The sequence below is a fragment of the Apis florea genome, unplaced genomic scaffold, assembly GCF_048593485.1.
Source record: "Apis florea isolate Af1SG1 unplaced genomic scaffold, ASM4859348v1 contig_2350_pilon, whole genome shotgun sequence".
Taxonomy (NCBI): Eukaryota; Metazoa; Arthropoda; class Insecta; order Hymenoptera; family Apidae; genus Apis; species Apis florea.
Window position 1 is genome coordinate 4717369 of NW_028256565.1, and position 14037 is coordinate 4731405.

The following is a 14037-nucleotide window of genomic DNA, read 5'->3' on the forward strand; positions in this document are numbered from 1 at the left end:
TGGGCGAAATTAATCGACGTTATCGGGTATCGATGAGCGGTGGCGGCCCCGCTCGTGACTCATTTTCGCGAGGAACACGCCGAGATGAGATCATCGAGCTGGGGCCGCGCCACGCCACCCTTGTGCCACACCCGCCCTCCGTCCGTCGAGCCCGATAGCCGTTCCCAATTCCATCCGAAACGTACGTCGATCGTTATTACATTTCGTAAAGCCACGCGCGTTTCCCGCTATCCTCTAGGATTCCATTAATTGGATCCGGGGTCGGGTTACGGGTTTCTGTTCCACGGGTTGCTGAATCAGAGCAACGGTGTTGTAAGTAGAGCGCGTGCAACGCGCCGGAAACCTATGGTTTCCCTCTCTCCTCCACCGGTAAAGGGGAGAGAAGGTAACATCGAGCTAACATCGTCGGTTTATAACTGTGTGCCTAACTGACAGCCTTTGTAGTGCGATTCGATCGTTTCTTTTTTCTCCTCTCGACCTTCTTCTTAATAGAATCTTTAATAATTGTATATGTTTTTCTTTTTTTTCTTTTTTTTTTTTTGAACTAATTGGACGCCTGCAGTTCGATACACCGCCCCTTCGTTCCGTCTATCCTTGCCTGTCTTTCTTCTCGTGTAGCTTGGAAACTTTATCAGGGAGAGGGGTGAGACGATTGCTGTTTTCGTGGAACCCCTTCGGCTGTACGAAGAGTGTACAATACGGGGAAGGCCACGTGTGTCTGAAGGCCGTATGAACGTGAGAAACAAGAGGATCCCCCTACCGGCTTCCTTCTTTTTCGTTTCGCGCAAATTCTCCATTTTCTAAAAAAAAAGAAAAAAAAAGAGAGGAGAGATTCCCGGCAGTCTCGCGGTTTTATCGAACACAGGAGCGTGTCGCCTCCCTTAGGAGCTGCTTGGGTTTCCGATAAAAGGGAGAGGAAAACGCCTGCCTCTCCCTCGAGCCCTCTCCCCCTGCTTTCGTCGTCTTTGAGGAAGTCTCTCGCGATGCACGCGCGTGAAACACGACTTTGTTCGACGGGGGGGGACAATGACTGGGAAAAAAGAATCTCTGCGCATCTCCTGAAATCTCGAGAGGAGGAAATCGCGTTCCTCCTCGAGACGATACATCATCTCGGTTGCCTTTTATTTCCCGTGGCCATCCCCGGAAAAACGCGTGTCGAGAAAGTGGTGGTCGGAGGAATTCCGTCTAGCACTCCGGCTGAATCCATTAGCTCGCGCCCATTAATAACCCCCGTAATGATGAGCGATGAGCAAGGAAGAGAGAATCGCCGAGTCGTTTTCTCCTAGCGCGAAAAGGGGTTGGTTGGTGTGCACTTACGCCGCGAGACGCGCACGCTCGTCAACAAGGGAGCCTTTGATAAATACTGCTTTCCTTGGACACCGGCCAAACGCGATATTCCTCTCCCTTCTCTTCCAGACATTTAGCCACGGTGTCTCTATCGAGAAACAAAACTGGGACCGGAGGTGCTATGTGCATCTTCCTCGAGTTAGTTTGCGTCGACCACCGTTGAAATTGAAAATACAGAATTTTCCACGGTCGCGGGAGGATCGTGGTCGATCGAGCTTGGCGTCTCTCCAACGTGTCCCCGAAACGTGGACCGGATAATGGAGAGGGGGAAGGTTTATCGACGCCGTGTTAAATCCCCAAAGCGATCCTCCTTTGAACATCCATCCCTTCTCTCAGCCGCGTCTCGCGCTCACAATGCCTCGGCCGATCGATCGATCCGCGACAATGGGCCGGGCCCATGGATGGAGCGGAAGTTTCACCCGCGCGAAAATCACTTTTCCTTTTCACGGAGAAGGGGTCGACATCCCCTTCGTGACGCGAGCCAAGCGCGCGATACGAAACATTCCCCGCTTCTGCTTTTTAGCGAGACATTTTTACGATTAATCCTTGCTTGCTTACTTACTTTTGGACGCGTCGCAAAAAAGTTTTTAGCGGCGTGATTCTTCGAAAGCGAAGAACGCGAAGTTGCAACGGGTCGATAACGCTGGTGGACGAGAATTGCTGTCAACCAAGTTCTTCCCTATCGCGAATTCCTGAAAGTTTTAACGATAGTGACGGTTCGTTGGAGCGGATCGATTAATCTGAACGATGTGCGGTGCAGCCGGTTTCACAGTCGGTGCACGTGCTCCCAATGTTCGATCACTGGTATTCACCTTGACGGAACGGAAGGTTCCGCGCAGACACCGAAACCTAGAAATTAGAATATGAATAGTGGCGCACAACGTATTATTGGATGAATTATATTCGGGGGATGGCGATTATTGAGCCGTCGTCTAACGAAGGATGCTTGCTTCTTGTTTTGCAGATGATCGACGCGTCGTACCACACGAATCCATCGCTTCAAAGCACCGCCCTCATCATCACCTGCGCGGTGGTACTTCTGCTGATGGCAGCGATCGTGTCCGTCGTTTTTTGGAAGTGAGTGCTTACCTTTTTTTTTTTTTTTTTTTTTTCATATTTTTATTACATACGATGATAACGATACACATTTAAAAGTTTCGTAAGAAATTATGTTGACGATTACGATTGAAGAATGTAAAATAACACACGTGTGACGGCGCAGTGGAATCGATCAAGCGTATAAAAAAACGCGCGCGTGTAACAGGGAAGAGGGAAAAGCGTATAAAAGTTTGATTCCCGTGTATAAAACTCTCTGCAGGGTCGTGGCGGACACCGTGTGACACGGTGGTAATAAAGACTAGGTTTCATTCCGAGCGGACATCGTAACGTTCGGAGGTTCTCGAGGTCGATCGGGTTGTAACCATATTTCAAAGGTTCGAGTGGCTATTCGCAGTTCGAAGGAGGGGCAGGGAAAAGGCTGGTAGACACTTTGATCGAAAGAGGGAAGAAAAAAAAAAAAAGAAAGAAAAAGGCGTCATTGGCATTCTAGTGGCCATTAAATTGGCGAAAAAATAGACCATTTCGCATCACCGTTCTGGCGTGTGAATGACATCATTGCCTCTTTACGACCAACTTCCGGAATCCTTCCTTGTTTGGCCTCGTTCGCCTCGTTCGTAGGAAGTTAGGTAACTGCACGTTACGAGGTGCATAGGAAAAATGAATCTTAATGCGTACAGGAAGCGAAGGTGATTGTTATTCCGGTGAACGGTTAATTATCCTAGAATAAATCGTACCGTTACAATCATCTAGCGTGCTCTCTGCTAACGGTTAAAATATACGTGCAGGATGATTCGTAACTTTTAGCTCGAATAACGCTTAACAATCTACCAAAGAAAAGAAATTTCGAAATGAATAATTTTGAAAGTTGATTCTATTTTCAAATCGATTCCTCAAAAGATTAAGACCAGTTTTTCCTTTTTATTTTCTATTATAATTAATTTTACGTATATATATATAGAGTATAATATCTTAATACTCTTTTTGCTGCAGAGTATTTACCATAGGAACGATTTTTGATGCGTGACGAGCGATCGAGGGCCGAGAGTGAATGTTAGCGCGTCGGTTGCGCGTGCATGATAAGTGGATAAAAAAACAATTTTGGATTTTTTGACAAAAATTAACACTCTACGACTCTAAAACTTTTTTTTTTTTTTTTTAACCATTCCATATAAATTCGATTCTACGTTCCTATCGAGAAAAATCAGCTCAGAGTCTCGATCACAAGTTTCAGACAAAGGGACCACAGAGAAGGAAGTAAAGGAGCGTTCAATGGGTAGCTAAATTAGCCAGAAATAGGGCATTGAAAGAAATTGGGCGTGCGACGAGGGAAAGAGAGAAAGAGAGAGTACAGCGTCGCACTGATAATCTCTAACACGATGGATAGCGCATAGCCCCCTTTTGTGCCCGCGTAAGCACAAGTTGGCCACGATCGGGCCTCTTACCGCGGAAGAAATATGCATCCACCGCAGAAACGCGGCTCGAAGATTTACAAGTTCGCCCGGGTTCCCCCCGTTCGGACATTGTCTCTCTTTCTCTCTCGTTGCCTTATAACGCTCGTAGCGGTAAAAAATGAAATACGACGGGAGAAAAATGGTCGCAGGGGATTGGCCCTGCCACGATACCATCCCCGTCTACGAAGAAGGTAGAAGAATTTCGCGCGACAACGCGTGAAATTTCGTTCGAAATCCAGTTTAAAAGCGTTTCCTAACATTTTCCTAATGATTTTCCTTTTCTTTTCGAAAATTCTTCTATTCTTAAATCGAATAGGTTGATCGAAGATTTTAAATTAATTCGAATTGATGGAGGAGGGGATGAAAAAGCGGAGAGTCTGGCAAAGAGGCAGCGACGACTAATTTCACGCGCGCCACGGGGGGGGGGGAAGCACGCGGCGATCGATGATGCGACGATCGATGAACTCGGGCTCCGTAGTAGGATCGGCACCGTGCCAAGACGATTTTGGATCGCACAGAGGCCCCGTATTCAGGATCCACCACGGCGTGTCGTATTTTTATCGAGAGGCGAGCCTTCTCGAAGGTTGACCGCGCAGGTCGTCACAATGCCGGCCCTGTCCCGCTCCCCTTTTCCAACCGGTTATCATTGTACAATCATTATCGCTCGAGCACGGTATCTCTTGTAATTCGTGTATCGTGTTACGTCACACGTTTCTTTCTTTCTCCTCCTCCCTATCTCCATTCGTCAAAATTTCTCTGAAATTTTACTCAATAGGGGACGAACTTTTTTTCCACGCATCGCGTAAGCTACAAGCTAGTTTTTATTATTCCAAGATCGGCCTCGCGTGGATAATTTGTTGGCCGGGCCAGAAACGACGTCTGTTTGCACAACCGAGTGCCTGTGTGTAGCCCATAGTTTTTTTTCGGTTTATCGTAATAGTCGGCCATTATCGTGGGCCACAAGCGTGGTATCTCAAGTGTTACCGACTCTCTCGGTCTCGAGATCTCTGTCTTTGTGGGTGGTATACACACACACACACATCGCTCTTCCTCGAGCTTCTTCTTCCTCTTCTTCTCGAACGGCCGTGTCCTGCCGCCGCGCCTTGCACGATCCTCGCGGAGAAAACGTGTACGCGTTTATACTTCCTCGTGCGATAAACCTTGCAATTCTATCGAGCTCGCGAGAAATCGTTCGACGACGATTCTCTGTTAGTTTATTTATTTATTAATCGCGGTAAGAAATTTAGTCGGGAATGGAGAATCCGTCCGGTTTCGGTTTCGATTTCGGTCCAATTGGATATTATTTTTGTTTTCCTTTGGGGGATTTCCCTTTGAGATTATAATTGATACATCAATTATACCGTTGTGTAATTGGTATCAAATACGGTTGTCGTTACGCGGAGTTGCGCGGAACGGAATCGTGGGCTCGTTATGTGTCTATTCATTAATTTGATCGATAAACAATTATTATTAAAAATTGGCAAACATTTATTATTACGTGTGATGTATCCGTTATTTATTAATCATAGTCCGGATTACAATTAAAAACATTTCGGTCCATCCAATTTGAAAAAATATTACTTTTGACACGTTATATTCGACGTTTATTTTATTTTTCTTTTAAATACTTGCAAAATTATTTCCCCCTTTAAATAAATTTATCGAACAAATTAATTATAAAAGTATGTAATGAGTTCACGTATTTATAATCCATACACTTGTTGTCTATTTTTGAATGCCACGAATTCGAGTTTCAACTCGTCATTGTTAAACGTAAACAATTCCCCATCGTGCTCGAGCGCTATCAAAATTACGTAAAAAAGAAAAAAAAAGGAAAGAAATGAATGGAAATTTTCGAAAAAATTTAATCGAAACGATGATATTCGATTACGTCCATTAATAAATTTGTCGGCGATCGGTTCGAAAGAAAGACACTTCTGTCCCGTTCTTGTCCCACTCCCACTGTTTAAAACAACAGTGTCGAATTATCGCGAATTGGCTTGAACGGTTGCGACGATGGCGCATCGGGTCGAGCAGGAAATAGCATCGCAGCTGAGGGGTAGAGGGGGCGGGAGAAGGATGGAACGAGCGCGTATCACTGTGACGGGACGAGGATAGCCTGATTACGATGGAAGCGAACACGGCTCTGATTAGCATACAAACTATGCGTGGTCGTGTTGGTTCTCCGCGTTTGCTCGGAACGACTCGAGAGCGGTCCTCTCTCTCTCTCTCTCTCTCTCTCTCTCTCTCTCTCTCTCTTCTCTTTCCCTCTCTGCATGCACGCTACGCTTGTACAACTCGTGCGAGTTGTTCGAGATCGCGATTAAAAAGACACGCGCGATTTCGATCGCGCGGCGACTTACTTCGTGGGCGAATTTTCCCTTTCACGTTGTGGTTTCACGCCTAGAAGAAACGCCTTTGTCGATCGCTCGATGCGATCCTTGATTCGACTCGAACGATCGTCGGCTCGTTGGTGGTATTATTTTGCGATTGGGAAAAGAAAAGAAAAAAAAAGATGTGTGTGTTTCGAATTCAAATATCCTTTTCCGTTAATGGGTAAAACATATTTCTTCTCGTTAATCCGAAAATGGCTGCTATCCAGGATTGCACCACCATCACCACCAACACGCAACAGTTTCCATTTCCCCTTTGGAGCTTTCCTCCGATAAATATTCCATATTCCGTGGGTGGATCGATAGCAAAAATTTTCTCAATAACAGACTGTGCACACGTATATGTGTGGTAGGAGCACGTATACTAATAATAGAAGAAGAAACGGGTTTGTTACAGCGCGATCCCCGATAATTTCCATTCTAGCGCGATGTCGTTGACCGAACCTCAACAACCCCCTTCTTGTCCCTACCTATTGTTGTATGTATCATCGGCCTTGCCTCACGCATTCCACGGATGATCGTTGGAGGATCGTATCCGATAACCGGCGCGGGTGGAGTCCCTTTTTCTCCCGTTTATTTTCCTTATCCCGGAAAAAGAGGAACGGCTCGGTGGAGCGAGCTTTAAAAATCTGAAAGAAATGCCTCCGTCGAAGCGTGGCGCGCAGACGGGGAGGGCTGAGATCCCGCGGCCTTTATTTAACCGTCACCGCCCCGCCCCCCCGACGCTCCCGGCAATACCTCTTCGCCTAATCTAACCTATATTTTTCACCGTTTCGCCCGGCCCGACCGGCTATCATCGGCCCCGGCCCCCCTTTCGCGCACCTTTTCTGCGGTAACTATCCCTTACGGGGATAGAGGCGCGTCTAGACAGAAGCTATCCTCGAAAAACGACGAGAAGCTATCCTCGTCCATTTCCGCGGGAACGCGTTCAACGACCGCCAAATCTCGCCGGATCTCTTCTCGCCGGGGAAGAAACGGCTGTTTCGTTTCTCTTCCCCCTTCCCGGCAATGTTGAAAAAAGAAAAATCGATTCTTCGAGTTTTTAAGAGGAACACTTTTGTCTTCAACGCTACGTTACCATGTGCGGGGTCTAAATTGATCGATGGATGCGGAATTTTGAATTATGATCTTCGAAGCGGCTTACAGAAGGCAGTATTAATCCTCAATCGGATTAGACGCTGCCTACTTCCTTCCCCCCTCATCGATAACTAATGTTCACTTTCTCGGCGGCCTTGCCTCTCTTCCACGAGCGGATCTCGTTGGAAATCGGATTTAAGAGGGGCGGTCGTGCGCGAGGGTTAAAACCTTTCGGCGGAACGAACCCCATTCCCCTTCCTCCCTTTCCTCCTCCTTTCGACGAGGCGCGTACTTCGTTAATCCGAATCTTCGATCCGAATCCGGCACAAATTGTGCACGCGCGGCACAATAACGATAAACACGGAGGGAGGCGAGATCGTTGGTTCCAGGTTGAACCGCCGCGCCCTCCACCGATGGAAAGAAGAGAAAGAGAGAGAGAGGAATGAGGCGGAGGAAATGGTCGGTTCGACGATATTTTTCAACGTTACTTACGTTCCACTTGCCGTGGCACAGATTCGAGACGATGTAGAGATCGCGAGTAAGAGGAAAACGGACGGAGGCCACTCCACCATCCCTTTGCCCTCCCCCTTTCTCCACACCTTTTCGACTTTGTCTCTGCATCCGGGTCACGACCGCGACACGATGCTTTAACGATCTGCATTGCACGACCGCTTCTTCGATACAGCCGACACAGTTTCGTCGTACACACGAGATTAACAAACAAGTGCAGCCCCGGTTATCTCGTATGGCAAACAACGCGGTTACCGAATCCCTTTCCATTTCACGCCGCGCGCCCGTTCATCTCCGCGTGGAAATCCGATTATGCCCCGCTCCATCGAGGCCTACGCCACTCGTCCTCCAGAATTCTTCCAACTGCCAACAAGGAAACGATACGAAACGGTAAACCAAATTTATTTGCTCGAATTTTCGCCAATTCATTTTCTCCATCCTTATGCGTATATATATACATACATATATGATATCGGGCAAAGAGGTGGAAAATTTGAAGAGGCGTAAAAAAAAAAAAAAGAGAGAAACTATCAAAGCGGAGAAAGGAGTTGTAGGAAAATGTTGCAAACGTTTGTTCGTGGATAAGTTTCATTACTCGCTTACCGTGACGCCACCAGCTTGAATTTATTCCCTATATATATATATATTCGTGTCTGGGTCACGAGATCCTACCGCGTAACTCGCAAGGAGCGTCGGTGGTGAAAAATACGGTTGCTCGGGGTGACGCTTCGGGGGATGGAAAGGCGGGCGCACAATAGGCAGCAATTATGTAGAGTGGCCGGTGTCTGGGCTAGACTCGGGTCTAGTTCCACACTCCACGCGCTGCCTTCGTCGTTTCCTTCGGTTTTGCTAGTCGTCGTTGCGAGTCGTCGTTGCTTGTTAACGTTGCGCCCCGGATGTCTTTGGGAACCCGGCACGTAAGTACGCTTTCCGCTCCTTTCTTCCGCCTTCTTGCTGGCGCGCGCGCGCCATCCACCCCTCCCCGGCTGGGGAGGGGGGGAGGAGAAGGATCCTGCCGCACGGGCGGACAGACATTGGTAAGAAGTGCACGTGCAGAAGAAAATCGCGGGATGCACTTACGGATATTACCGAGGAACGCAGCCGGTGTAAGAAACGGAACGTCCCTCCCCTTGGAGAAACACCCGACTCCCCGTGGAATTAAATCTTTCGGGATACGTGTTTACGCTACGGCAACGGTGCAAAGCGTCGTTGCCGATTTTTACCTTTCGATGTTTCCGCGAGAGGAAACATCGAGTCGAGACGCGAGATTAAACAACGAAATAACGGCATATTCGAACTATTTTCCTCTTCCTTCTTCCTTCTCGCGTTGTTTGCTCTCGGATCAATTCCACTTTCACCGCTTTTTTAAAAAAAATCGATTTTTCACTTAACGTTTGTTTTCGAGCCTGGTTGCAATCAAGGGCCCATTGTGACCGCCTCGGGGGAGGCCATTAGAAGACGGACGGTCGCGGAACGCAGCCAAGTCCGGTTGCGCTGCACGCGGCGCATCCATCACGATAATTTCGGCCGAAGTCGGATGATGCCGCGTTCGGGGAACGGTGAATCATGCTCGTTGTTTCTGCATATACACACGGCGGATACCGTGCAAGGGGGAAACGGTGGATCCATGGGTAATTTAACCCGCGCAAGCCCTGAATGGGTTATAATTGGTGATGACAGGCCGTCAGGAGCAAGGAGGCGGCATTCAACGCGGCGAAAGTGTCGCCCTCGAGGATCACTCCCGCTCCAACGTCGTGTCGCAGACGTCGGAGACAGTTCCGGACTGATTTCTATCTACGTGTGGGTGACGTCGATTCAAACTGGAAGGTGTCGCGGAAGGTGTCACGATCCCTTGAATGGGTTGTCGTCGTAGTTTCACGGGGCTGTTCGAGGTGTAATCGTTGTCTACCGCCCGATCGTCCAAACTTTCTTCCATCGATATTATTCTTCCCACGATATTCGAATACGAAACTCGATTACGCCGATTTCGATGGAACCTCGAGAGAATCCGTTAAATCGGTTAAGAGGGTTAATCCATGGAATTTGCCGGTCACTCGATGGCCTCGCATCCGTCGAGCGGATCATGTTCCCGTTGCATCTTATATACCGTTGCATTCCGACAGTTTCCTTTGTAACCGTAGTCCTGGCCCAGGACTGTCGGATTCCTCCTCCATTGGTTACGCGACTAGACACAATTCCATTGTCGCTGTGATATGCCCGTGAATGCGAGCTGAGAGATTGCAGCCAGGGTCTCTCAAACCTTCGATCGAACATCATCCCCGAAATTGATTGTATACAAAATTTGACTCGACCCGAAGATCGAAAGAATACGAATAAACTTTGCTGCAATTCGCTTTGCAACGCGATCCGATCGAATTTTCTTTCAACTTAATCGTAATATCGATACAAACGGAAGGATTACGTTGCACGTTACGAATCGGAGCAGACGAGAGGAGAGTCCCTGGCCGGGGGAGTAAGGTTGAAGGGAGAAGCGGCGGACTACGTCCTCCTAATCCCACAGCCACCATTGCAGTTTCACAGCCTGGGATATTACCCTAACTGGCTATAATTACGTCATCGTCATTGTCTCTCCTCGCGTACATCGACGTTGAATACCAGACAGCTCTCCCCGCATCTCTCCGTGCGCCTGGCTCATTTGCAAGGGGCAGTGACTCGTTTCCACAGGCACAAATGCCTCGACACCCGCGGATTTCCTCCGCTCGGCCCGCTCGCCTCGTTTTCACCACCACCCCCCGTTCACCCCTCCTTCCGTCGCAACCGTCGAAATTGTAACCCTCCTCCTCCTCCTCTTCCTCCTCCCCTCTTTTCCTTGTTTATTTCCGCGCACCTGTGACTCTTGCGGCGTTCGCCCCATTCACACAGGGGATGATTGCGTGTGCGCGCGTACCCGCCTCGTTACGCTTTCATTCGTGAACTCGACGATTTCGCGCGGCCGGTCGTTCACCCGCCCGCGACTTTTTTGTCCCCCCTCGGCGGCTTTTTTTCTCACCACTCGTAATTGGGGTGGGGGAAAAGAAAATCGTGAAACACGCTCGCGAAACACACGAAAAAAAGAGCCGTGGAGAATGGCGGCTGGTGAAAGAGAAGAAAACCACCACTTCCTCCCGCGGAATAGAAGCGGAATATCGTATCGACGGTGTGTGTGTGTGTGTGTGTACGTACGTAAGGTGCTCGAGATTATTATCTCACGCTCGTCGTGGTGCTTGAGCGAGGAGAAACCGTTGGAAAATCTGTGTTTAATCTTTTCCTGGGGGGGGGGGGAAGCGGCGCGCGGTTTATTCAACCGCGGCTAAGCTAACGCGCGACATTGTCGCGCGGTATTTGTAATCGCGTTAAATGCGATTATTTTCCTCGCGATTCTTTCTTCACCCTCGTGAAATAACACGAGCGAGACGAAGACTTTAATTTGCCAGGCAGAGGGAGGTAGGGGTGAGTCTGAACTCTTCGAAGGTCTTTCTCGAAGGATATATATATAAATAATTAAGAGAAGAGAAGAATAAAGTTCGGGCAGTAAACGAACTTCGTCCCATCCATTTTTCCACGAATCGTATAACGTACAATATAATTCTTGGCACCGGTTCGAACAACAGAGATTTGGCCGGTGGATCTGAAGCAGAAATAAATTACCGAGGGAAACTTTACTCCTTACTAAATAGATCCATCCTACGCGTATCCATCCAGGAAGGGAGGAGCGATTGATCCGACGAAGAGCGACTCGATCACGGATCGGACATCCATATTCATGGGCATATTCAGGGACCCTGTATATCCCTGGCGAGGAGACGCTTAGGACGCCCAGGAGGAGGTTGTGCGCGCGCTGGACGATGCTGGTATTCGTCCGCGCGCATATCTCGCGCGGAGTGCACGCTCCAGCGAAGTGAATAGCCGCCCCCTGTGTGTTAATACAGCGGGGGAATAGGGAGGAGGCGCACCCCGTTAATACAAGCCGACCTCACCGGCGTCGATTAGTCGGTGGATGGATGCTGCGGCCCCCTCTAATGCGACGTTACGCCAGTCGCGCTATGTCGAGTATGCGAACCGCACTCGAGGGAACCGCCGCATCCGTGATAAGGGAGCGGAGCGGATCTTGCCGTGGACCGCAGCAGAGCCCCCTGTACGTAATCCGCTCGCCTCTCCAAGTCTGCGCAATTGCATTTCGCGAATTATTGGCGTATCGCCGCCAATTTCGACCCTGCATCGCCGCCTCCTCCCCAAATGGAGGAAACTCTGTCAGAGAGACAGAGAGAGGCGAGGGGCCAAACCGCCGTCTTCCGGCGGAGTGGAATTCCTTGGGGTATTGGAGCCTCGAGGAGGTTGCCTTCCTCGCTCGCTTCCCTGCCAATTAGGTAGGGATGGTGGTTGGTCGTATCGTGGATACGGCTCTTATTGGCGGCTGTGACGGTCGGTGGCTGGGGGATACGAGGAGAGAAAGAAAAGGAGTCGAGTCGTTTCAAACACCGCACAGTTTACGGGGAGGAGGAGAAGGTTTTGATCGGAAGGGAGAGGCACGATTGGACGATTCGTTCGAGAGGATGTAGAGAAGTATAGTAGGTTGGAGAGGCGGTGGATATAGTTGGATCGGTGTATACACGGGTTTAACGAGTTCATTCGATTTAGATTTGGTAATATATAGGACGTTGATTAACGGTAGTTGCCGGTTACGAATCGCCGGAAAATTGGCATTTGTCGCGCGCACGCGTTTACGCCGACCGCAACTGCGCGACAAATGGAAATTTGACGGGAAGTAGTTCTTTGGCGAGTTACTGATTCAATTAATACCGAGCGCCGGCTTCGAATAGAATTCGATTACATTCGCTGGTCGTGCAGCTCATTGGGGGCGATCGCCGCAGATAGAATGCTACGCGCCACGCAGTTCGATCTATCAACCACGGTTCGAATTATTAAAATTATCCCGTTTCGATGCGACGATTCTCTCGAACGAAAGAAGATCGATGATCGAAGAGGCGTGGATAGGGAGAAAGGCAGTTTCGTAAACAGAATTGACTGTTAACGTTGAAGCGACAACCAGATATAAGGGAGATAAGAAGGAAATCGAATCGAATTCAAACTCGGTTAAATCATCTTCTCGAGGAGACGACACTCGCGTTCTCGTTAATGCGCCACTCGTCCATGCGATGCAATACTCGTCGTTCCTCCCTCTTTCCTCCGCCTGTCACGGAAAAAATGAAAGGCAAGTCGTGGGAATGCAATCGTTGCGCGATACCAAGTTTTCCCCGTCTAACGTTGTCCCCCGCTCCCCGATAAACTCTCGACGTTTAAATCGTTTTCGCTTTTTGGGTTAATAACTTGTTTCAACAATGTCGAAAATGTCGGGGTTTTCCGGGAAGTGTGCTCAAGAGTACAAAGCGATAATTCCGCACTCGGCCTCGAGAGGGTGACGATTCGCGGAGGGAGAGAGAGAGAGAGAGAAAGAGAGGGAAACGGCGAAGATAAAAATCCTCGACGGGACGAGTTAAGGGTCCGTGATACTCGCGAGCCTCTTAATCTCTTCGTCGCTTTAATTATTCCCTCACGTAGCAATAATGAGAAGCCATGGCAGCCATGGTACCTGACCTCGTTCAAAGGAGAGATCGTCATTTAGGCCGGATGCCCTCGCGGATGCCGAGCGAGGGACGGACGGAGAAGGAAGATCATTTAGAGGTGATTTACCTCTGTTGCGGCGCGTCCAATTTGCTCTCTGTCTCTCTCTCTCTCTCTGTCTCTGGTTACGGTCTATTTAGTAATCTCAAGAAATACAAGCGTCATGAAACGACGTCGAGAGGGAACAACCCATCTCCGCGTTTCTTACTTAAATTAATTTCGCGAATTTACATTCGAGAGGGGGGCGGGGCTTTTGCGCTTCATCGTGCGCATATTTGAAAATCGAATCGAGCTCGATAACCGAAGCGGAAGAAAAATAAATTGAATCAAAAATTAAATTTCCATTTCTAACGGATAATAATAATAATTGGCGTAGAAAATTGGAACAGGCCGATTTCTCAGGCCGATCCCTCTCCTCAATCCTTCTTTCCCTCCAACGATCAACATCCAACGCGCGCGACAAAAGCCTAAAAAAGAAGGGAGGGAAAGAAGGGAGGGCGCGCGAGATAACGATGCTTCTCCAAGAGCATCGTGGCGCGAAATAAAATAAAACGGATATTAAAACTGGCGAGAGCTAA

The 14037-nt window shown here is 48.8% G+C and overlaps 1 protein-coding gene across 4 annotated transcripts in view; it reads left to right on the plus strand.

Moving 5' to 3' along the window:
• The window catches only part of pxb (putative Hedgehog signaling attenuator pxb), a 205861-nt gene that overhangs the window by 169389 nt on the left and 22435 nt on the right, over window positions 1–14037 (plus strand). For all 4 annotated transcript variants that reach the window (XM_086904737.1, XM_086904738.1, XM_086904740.1 and 1 more), the window contains one exon: window positions 2312–2424. In XM_086904737.1, the coding sequence (XP_086760863.1) occupies window positions 2312–2424 (113 nt within the window). The remainder of the gene's footprint in view (window positions 1–2311; window positions 2425–14037) is intronic.